This window comes from Verticillium alfalfae, genomic scaffold, assembly GCF_000150825.1.
Source record: "Verticillium alfalfae VaMs.102 supercont1.9 genomic scaffold, whole genome shotgun sequence".
NCBI classification, from domain to species: Eukaryota; Fungi; Ascomycota; class Sordariomycetes; order Glomerellales; family Plectosphaerellaceae; genus Verticillium; species Verticillium alfalfae.
Genome location: NW_003315030.1, coordinates 477,135 through 486,414, shown reverse-complemented (window position 1 = coordinate 486,414; position 9,280 = coordinate 477,135). Strand labels below are relative to the sequence as shown.

The following is a 9,280-nucleotide window of genomic DNA, read 5'->3' as shown; positions in this document are numbered from 1 at the left end:
CAGGCGTCGAGGAGACCGCGAGCAGCCACCCCCGAGGAAGCTGCCGTCACGAGGCGAAGAGAAGCAGACACAAGAACAGACCGTCGAGCGTGGCCGACTCGCCAACGGCGGCGGCCCAGCCCATGAGCGGCGGGATGCCGCCGAACGACGGCGCCGATCCACGTGTTGAGGGCGGTGACGCGCTTCAGCGGCGTGTAGACGCCGGCGTACAGGACGATGTTGGCGGGCGCCGAGGAAGGCGACGGTGGGGTTGACGCCGAAGTAGAGGGCGCCGATGCCGCCGGCGGCGCCGAGGAAGGCGAAGAGCAGGGCAACGCGCGGGGCGATGATGTTGCGGACGAGCGGCCGGTTGCGGGTGCGCGACATCTTGGCGTCGGTGGCCGGCTCATAGAGCATGTTGAGCGCGTTGGCCGAGGCCGAGCAGAGCGTCGTGCCCGTGGTGAGGAAGAGGAGGGTCAGCGGCGAGAGCGAGGGCAGCTCGGTGACGGCGGGCGACAGGAACGACGGCACCGGAAACAGGGCGTAGGGGACCATGGCCGTCAAGACGACGAGCACCGTCAGCCTCGGCTTCGACAGCGAGAGGCAGGCGGAGAGGATACGGCGCAGCGAGCGGGCCGGCTGGCTGGCGGCCACCGTGGTGAGGGCCGAGGAGGCATCTTGGGCGGGGAGGACCGCGGAGGAGGAGCCCGAGTCAGCTTCTGCTTCGGCAGCAGCGGCGGCGGCTCGCCGAGCAGCCTGGCGACGTCGATGTGGTAGTTCAGCATTGACGGGGGGCTGTGTTGCGTCTAGGCGACTTGTCGAAGCCGAGACTTTTGCTGTTGCTGCTGTTGTTGACGACGAGTCATTGGTGACAGTGGCAGACGTTCGACTGCTCTGGCTCTGTGTGCGGGCCTTGACGGCCGAGGCGGCGGCGCGCTCGAGAGCATTGTTGGGGAGGAAGTAGCTGGCGCTGAGGCGACTAGAGGGAGTTGTCGACACGGCACGGCGTGCGAGGAGTGGCGCGTGGGAGGGTGCGCGCAGCACGGGGCGAAGCTGAGCCGTGCATCGTCGACAGATGGTGGAGGGATCGAGGAGGTTGATGCGAAGGAGGGTTCGGTTCGGCGCAGGCGGCCGCATGGTAGGCTGGGCGGGGGGCCGACGATCAGGCCGGCATCACCTGTAGAAGAAGTGTTTCCGTATCAATGCGCCATTCGGGAAGCGATTGATGGGCGGCGGATGGCCAAGGGGGGTTCGATGATAGATTGATAGGCGATGGGACGGTGATGGGTGATGGTGGTTCGTTCGACAGGCCTTGGACTTTTGCTGGTGTCCGAAGTAGACCGAGCCGTGGTCTGGCAGGCATGATCGATGGTGGTGGTGTAGCCAATGAGGGGGCCTCTGCTCTTCATCCACCGTCGACAGCTGGTGCCGATTCTCAGCTGGTAGGACCCCTCTCTTCTTCACTCTCCTTCTCTCCTTATCTCCTTGTCGAAACACCATGGCCGATACCATGGCCAGACATGACGACCTACCATCCTAACACCACCGATACTTCTCTTACCACACCATGTGGCCAGTGTGTAAGGTAGCAAAGGATGAGCGATGCTCAAGTCGACTCTCAGAGCTAGAGTCCGTAGTCTGGCAATAGGACAAGCGTCCCCATGAGCTACCACACTGCTTTGTCTGCTCTTCAACCTCGAGAGAACCATTGATATCCCGTTTCGCAGCATCCGCATTCCTGGAATGTCCATCGAGGCCTACCAGACGCTTTCGGAGACTACCATACAAAGTTGCTCTTTGTTACCATCAAGAAAGGAGCTTCAAAATTTCCGCCACACTGGCAACGCCCAGATCCTCCTTACACACTGCCTGCCTTTGTTGACAAGGGTGAACAAAGGCAGATTTCCATTCATCAAGATTCCCGCCCTTCAAACACGAATACAATGCTTCGCCACACGACGACTCCATGGGGCACCTCCGTGGAAGAAGCTTCCACCTGGTCATCTTTGTCCGCCTTGCCATCCATAACATGGCGCACCTGCTTCACCCCACGATGCCAATTCGCGTCCCCTTGTCATATGCTCTCTTCTTTTTACTACTGTCACCGCCTTGTTGGGTCCATTGGCCAAACCCCATATCTCTTCGCAACCCCGACTGATACCGCTCTCTCGTATGTGCCGCAATCTCGTGCTGTATCAATGCCCCCCTAGACCAGCTTTACCCTCGCCCATTTCCCTTGCGCCATGACCCAGCTCGTTGGAGGCTTGCCCCTCGGAGGACATGGCGTTCGTGAGCCAAACATCCCACAAGCGGCGCCAGAGAATCGTTACAACGCCCTGATCCTCCCCTCGGACGCACTGTACAAGCAAATCGAGGACGAGTTCAAGCTCCTTCTCGCTGATCCCCGAGTCGCCGTCGGTGACGTCCTCGACAAGTACTTCACACCTCATGAGGCAAAGCTCTTTTTACCGATAGCCGAGTCCACAAGCCTCGTCCAGATACAAGACGAGAATACGCAACGCTACAGAGACATCTTACGCACCAGGTTTAGGGGCCATCCTCTTTCGCTGGCCAGCAAATTCGCCATGCTCTATTTCGGCCTGCCCATTGAGCCGGCCATCTCGCACCTCTTCGACGCGCAGCGGCCTAGGCTCGATCTTCTTGATGACAATACAACTGAGGGCGGCATGGCTCGCCCGCCTCTGCACTTTCTCACCGCTCACGATCAGCGCAATTACGGCTATGACCACCGACGGGGGCGAGAGGCAGGGTACAGCACGCTACCCGTAACTGCATCGAGTCTGCGAGGCACCGATGCCGAGCCCGTTCTCGGCCTGCGAGGCGGCGCCATCGATGACGAGCTCCAAGATGATTACCCTGACAATCTACCAGTAGAAGAGGGCGACGAGAATTTATCAGACGACAACGTTGAAGAACCATCTCCGAAGAAGGACGTGCCCGAGACTGCACCAGAAGGTGATGTTGTCATGAAGGACGTTTCCGACCAGGAACAAAGAACATACCGGCCCCCCGCAACAGCATCCCTCCCCTCGCAGACTTGGCTCTACGGTTTCCAGGGACGTATCTACATTGACGTCATGAAAAGAAAGGAGGCAGAGAAGGGCCTCGAGGCGTTGCTCTCGATGCGTCCCGGGCACGATTGCGACGTTCTTCTCCAACGATACAACGCAACGACACACCAAAAGCAGGAGGAGACCTTCTTCCAGACCCACGCTGGTGTGATCAACTACATTGCCGACCACTTCTCCTCGGTGCAGAATGCGTGGTTTGTTCACCGTGCTGGCGAGAGTCCGCCCGAGACCTATATCCCCTCGACCAGCACCTTTGACACCCTCGTCGAGCTGAATCATGTCGCTGGGGGGCAGCCCCGTGTTGCCTATTTCCGCACGCCTTCGAGAACGTGGTTCAACGGCCCCGACGGCAACGCCAATTTGTACTGGGCCTTTGGTGCCAACCATTACATGCCCTTTCTGCAGAACGCGCAGGAGGTCCTCCTCGGCCGCCCGCCAGAGGGCCGCAGAGGTCCCCATGCTCTCCTGCGCTATGCCCACGGCGACGGCAGCCATATCAAGACGAACGAAGGCCAACCTGTCACCACGTCGTGGTACGGCGGGAACGAGACCAACGCGAATGTTTTCCATTGGATGGTCCCCCAAAACCCGGACACGCGGCACACTCTCCAGCTGCTGCGGCGTGATCTAGCACCCCGCTCCGCCGTCCTCCTGGCGCCGGGGAACGCCAATGCCAGGGGGACCTTCCAAATCGCTTGGCCGTACAGCAATCTCCGTCGTAAGCTCGACAGCTTCTGCCACGACGAGTACCCCAACACCCAAATTGAGTCATTCTTCGTGTGGTCCCACGACGAGTTTCTGACGGGCCATCGGTCCATGCCCATGGGGCAGTGGAACCCTCGCGAGAGCGACGTGGACAAGCTGGCGGATCATGAGCTGCACATGACCAGACTCATGCAGGCCTACGTCAAGGAGACGCACGGCAACGGCTGCGCGTTTGTCTTCCAGCCTCAGTATGAGCGCGACATTGCCGACGACACAACATGCCAGCTGCGCTTGAAAGGGTGGGAGGGGACCGCTCCCTTTCCGGAGCAAGTGGAGAGCGTCGACATGCTCTACGAGCAGCTCATTGTCGCTTCCACAAATGTGGCTGAAGGTCAGCCTGCGTCGCGAACCGGTGCGCTTACCATGGCCATGCTGAAGAACAATCTCGTCTGTCTCGCCGATGGCCCGGTGGATAGTCCTAACACGCGGACATTTGTCGTTTTGCCTACCACGAGCCACGACGAAATGCGTGCCATGCGTCGCCAGATGACGAGCCAAGTCATCACCGCAGAGCTGCTCTCAAATAATCATTCTGATTTCATCGAGCGTATGACGGCTTCCAACAGCTCTTCGCACCCCTGGGGCCCACGCTACGGCCTTGTCAACCAGTGGCGGGAGCGGATAGGCTTCGAGAAGCTGCCCAAGCCAGGCGATCCCGTCTTCGAAGAGCTGAAGAAGAAGCTGGGCCCCTCTTCCAAGAACGGACCCAAGGCTGGAGACAATGGCAAGCCAAAGGACAGACCTCTCACGGACGAGGAGATTTGGGGAAAGGACGAAGAACCATTTCTCAAGCACGAGATTGACCAGCGCGAGCTGTCGTGGGCCCGGCAACCGAGCATCTGGGACTCAGGCACGTACAACCCCTCGATCCCCACCAACGCGCCTCCCCGGGAAGCCATCTTGCGTACAGGCAAGGGCCGGATCCCTGTACTGTCCAAGGGGACGCTCACGCCGACAGAGGTGGCCCGGATGCAGCGAGACTTCCACGAGCTTCGGAACCTGAACATTCAGAGAATCGCCTTCTGTCCGTTCCCAAACTGTAAATTTAGCTACCGTGTTGACAAGATGGACAAGATCAGCAGACATCTGAGGCAGCACACGACGAACAACTGTCCGTGGTGTCCAGAAAAGCTATATGAGCACTGGGACAAGCCCCAGCGAGACCGCCACTTCAAGAACAAGCACGAAGCGGAACTACGTTCTGTCCTCAAGCAAGCGGCCAACAGGCCCGTCACGGACCCGTTCATCGAGAAGCAGCAGCAGCAGCAGGAGGCCAATGGTGCCATCGTCACCAGAACACTCATCCCGCAACCCTTCTCGTGGACGGCTAAGCCGAACTCCATCTTTGAGCAAGTTGTGAAGAGGCCTACCGACCTCAGGGTTGCTCGCCTGCCACCCAACAGGGCCAACCCCAAAGAGATGGAGTTTAGCTTCTGCGACCGCTGCGGGCGCGACCACAGTATGCTCAACGATGCAAAGGACCGTCGGCACCACGACCGGGTATGTGTGCCCCATGCTGAAGGTGCCGGTGCCTGCACCTTCTGCGAGACGTGCGGTTCTCATGTGTGGAAAACGGAGAACGACGCCCTGAACTGGGATCCCACGGCCAAGCTCCCCCACCGCTGTAGGGGGCTCGCCCACTCGGGCAAGCCATTCTGTAAATCCTGCGGACTCTCGCTCGGCCAGTACTCCGACGAGTACGTTGACAAGCACCGCAAGTTCTGTGGCGCATTCTTCAGCGTCATTGGCACCTTCTGCCCCTACTGTCAGCTGAAATTTGATATCCTGCCCGGGGCCGACAAGGTCGAGGACGTGATTGAGGCCAAAAAGGTACATATCAACACCTGCCGAAACGATCACGTGCATCCAAGTTTGCAGGTGCAACGAGGCCAGATGACGCCCTTTGATCTCTATGATGAGGACTATTGGCGCGAGTGGACGCGACCGTACGATGAGCAGTATGACGGACCCCGCGCCTTCAACGAGATGCTTCGGCTGCCCCACAGGGCGACGAAGGCCCTCCTGCCGCCCCTTGCTTGGTGGGAGAAACAGGGACCGCGGGACTCGGTCGTCGACCCGCCGCAGGATTGCGGCGTCTGCAGAGCGGCTCTTGTTGGGCTTGACGCGTCAAGCGTGCTGCAGCACTTTGAGGCCGACCACAATGATGATAAGCCCCTCGAAACGTGTCCGTTGTGCGATCTATCTTTCACGGCGCCGGTCGCTGAAGGCGAGACGCAAGTGTATCTCGCTTCACGCGCCCAGCAGCAGCCGCACATGGAGTGCCACGTTTTCGACCTGTGGAACGACATCCGGATGAACTCGAGCAGGCAGAAAACCACCCCCCCGACGGAGAATCCATTCAGGCAGGGCCCCCCTCTGTGGGACCCCAAAGAGTACGGGCTCGACAGCGGCTACAAAATTACAGCGTTCGCCGTGTGTGGTGCCATGGGAAGTTCATGTCGCCGGAGCAGTGGCGGCTACACAAGAAGCAGGTGCACGGCAGCGAGGAGTGGCAGCTCGAGACGCCGGGACAGATCGCGTCTGGCACGAGTGCGGCCAGGGCAGCAAAAGAGCTTAGGGCAGGGAAGAAAAAGAGTTCGGACGACAGCGGTGGTGACGGTGGCGGAGGTGGCAGCGGTGGTGACGGCGGCGGTGACGGTGACGGCAGCGGAAAGAAGGCGCCTCAGGAGAACACGCCTGGAGAAGAAACGACATTACCGAAAGAGCTCCCCCAAGGCGACTTCGCCGTTGTGGAAACAGACTACTGTTCACGATGCCTCCGCAAGATGCCCCGTAAGAATAATATTGGTCCGGGGAGGCTCTCGTGGGAGCAGCAGGTCATGGTACGTCTAACACAAAATACTTCACCTACCCTCTCCATCACACTTGACGATGGGTTACTGACAAGACATGCACAGGCTCACTGTGACCCGAAGCGCAGCTGCCGCGTCCCCTACCAGCGGGGCAGCGACGCCAACTCCGTTCCTAACATGTCGGGCTTCTTGTCTAAGGTGCAGATGACCAACCTGGGGGGAATCACCAAGCTGAGGAGGAACTTTGCGACAGGCCATCCCACATACGCGCGGACAATTTACCCTACTGATGGGAACTTTGCGCGCAGCACAACAACGTGGGAGTTTGATCCGAACCGGAACGAGAACAGCAATGCTTGGGGGATGCCGTTCCCGCCACCGCCACCTGGGGGGACCCAGGCCGGAGGAGGCGATGATGGAGGCGGTGGAGATGGTGGTGACGGCGGAGGCGGAGGTGATGATGGAGGGGATGGGGGCGGTGGAGGTGATGGTGATGGAAACGGCGGAGGCGGAGGTGATGATGGAGGGGATGGGGGCGGTGGAGGTGATGGTGATGGAAACGGCGGAGGCGGAGGTGATGGTAATGGTGATGGCGCAGGCGATGGTGATGGCGGTGGTGGTAGTGATGGTGACAAAGGCGGTGGTGACAAAGACGGTGGTGATGCTGGCGATGAAGGCGACACAGCCCCAAGCAGTCAAGCCGGAAAAAAGCGCGCCAACCTTACACCAAAAACACCAGCCTCCAGTAGGACAATGGGTAATGGCGGAACTAGCAGCGGTGGCGGTGTCAGCAGCAGCAAGCGAAAGCGAGGCGACGCGCAAACTGATCCATCCTATCGACCGAGCAAGGAGGAGCTCGCGATGGAGCAGCAGGAGGTGCAGAAGGAGGTGCAGGAAGAAGGAGAAAGGCAGAAGAAGGACTCAGCCCGGACGGCAAAGAGGATGAAGCACGTCTGATGAAGGCGAGATGAAGTATTCGACGGATATCAGGGGTTTGGTGATGCTTTTCTTTGATACCTAGATATTATTGCATGTTGTTCCTTTCCGTACCTTCTGGGGTTGTGGTTCACTTCTCAGGTGATGGTCAAGTGAGTTGGACTTACCCCTGACCAGCCGGTGGCAGCTGCCCCTCTAGATCAGCAACAGCTCAAGCCGGACAGGTGCGGCCAACAGCAAATGCCGGTGACGACACGGGTGCAGCACAGGTGCAGCGGCAGGTGCATGCCGCCAACAGGGAGGAGCAAGCGACGCACCTTCTGAGTCGCGGAACCGGCAGCGGCAACCATCGGCCGAAACGCATCTCCAATCGGGCAGGCGACACGGACAGGGACATGACAATACGTAACAAAGTCGCCGACCCGAGACACCAACGATGCCCGGTGACCATTTGGGTTTCTCCCCTTGCTCCTCTCGCTCCTCTCTCTCCTCTTCAGTCATACGAGGTGCAGGCAGCATCGGTGTACAAGAAGGTCGGCGACCTCCCGGCATCTGTCACGGTTTCATTGTCGTTGCTCTCCTCACCGATTGACCTGACCAGCTTTTGACTACGCTCGCCCCTGGCACCAAGTCAGGTACAAAGGTACCTGTACCGGGGAGGTAGTCGACCCTGCGCCGATCGCGGTCCACCTGATAAGAAAAAAAGGGTTCATTATCTCTTGCCTCGCCGTTCGTTCCAATTGAACTGGGCCCCATCAAACCCCGAGCCGGCATCCCTGTTACCTTGTCCACGCATCGTCACGAGGTGCCTCACAGACACCAACTAGGAACTGACTCTTACGTATAACCTCCCTTGCCCTCTCTCCTCCCGACAGCGCCTCGTTTGACTTGCTCCTCACAGCTTCAACAAGGAGACCTCCTGCACCGACGGCAACCCGCCAGTACCACCAGCTCCAATAAATCAAGAACAACGCCACCAACAAAGGCAACGACCAGCAATACGTCACACTCAACGCCCAATGCAGGCACCTCGACGCCTGACCTGCGAAATCTCGCAGCTGGCGACGACTCGACAATACTTTGCCTCGACCGTGCGCCCCTCCTCCCGACGTTGCCAATACCTTCACACTTCGCCCTCACCTCGCGCCCCACCAAAGTCGTCCTCGCCGTCGTCCAGACCACGAACGTCTTGGTGGAGGACGTCTCGCCGCGCCAGGCCAGCAACCGTCACCCTCATCGCCAGCGCCGGGCTGCTGTCAGCATTCGCTGGATTTTCTGAGCCGACGAGCACCACAAAAGACGAAGCGCCACCGCCCCCTGAGAGCAATGACAGTCGAGACCCCAAGCAACCTCGCTTCAGGTTGTCTGAGGTCAAGGAACATGGGCCCGACTCGGAGAGGCCGTGGGTCACCCACGAGGACAAGGTTTACGACATTACAGACTGGATCGGAGCACATCCTGGAGGCGACGTCATCCTGCGCGCCGCTGGAGGCAGCATTGACCCCTACTGGAACATCTTCACCGTCCACAAGGCCCCCTACGTTCGCGAGATTCTTGCTCAGTACATGATCGGACTCATCGACGTCGCCGATCTTGTGGATGGGCAGCCCCCGGCAGAGCTTATCGAGGACCCTTTCCGAGACGATCCCACCCGCGACCAGAGGCTGGTCATCATGACTTCGAAGCCGCGCAACG

The 9,280-nt window shown here is 59.5% G+C and overlaps 3 protein-coding genes across 3 annotated transcripts in view; 2 read left to right on the top strand and 1 right to left on the bottom strand.

The window, feature by feature from the left end:
- Window positions 1–46: 46 nt before the first annotated feature.
- Window positions 47–1,116, bottom strand: VDBG_07103 (protoheme IX farnesyltransferase; the record flags this gene model as incomplete). The annotated part of the gene is made up of 2 exons (XM_003002486.1): window positions 47–182; window positions 365–1,116. 2 exons carry the CDS (start codon window positions 1,114–1,116, stop codon window positions 47–49), a joined length of 888 nt encoding a protein of 295 aa, XP_003002532.1.
- A 1,106-nt stretch (window positions 1,117–2,222) lies between these two features.
- VDBG_07102 (predicted protein) lies at window positions 2,223–7,606 on the top strand (the record flags this gene model as incomplete). The annotated part of the gene is made up of 3 exons (XM_003002485.1): window positions 2,223–6,133; window positions 6,262–6,679; window positions 6,755–7,606. 3 exons carry the CDS (start codon window positions 2,223–2,225, stop codon window positions 7,604–7,606), a joined length of 5,181 nt encoding a protein of 1,726 aa, XP_003002531.1.
- Window positions 7,607–8,604: 998 nt separating this feature from the next.
- The window catches only part of VDBG_07101 (sulfite oxidase), a gene marked incomplete at both ends in the record, with an annotated part of 1,894 nt that continues 1,218 nt past the window's right edge, over window positions 8,605–9,280 (top strand). The window contains one exon of the mRNA XM_003002484.1: window positions 8,605–9,252. Coding sequence (XP_003002530.1) covers window positions 8,605–9,252 — 648 coding nt within the window. The remainder of the gene's footprint in view (window positions 9,253–9,280) is intronic.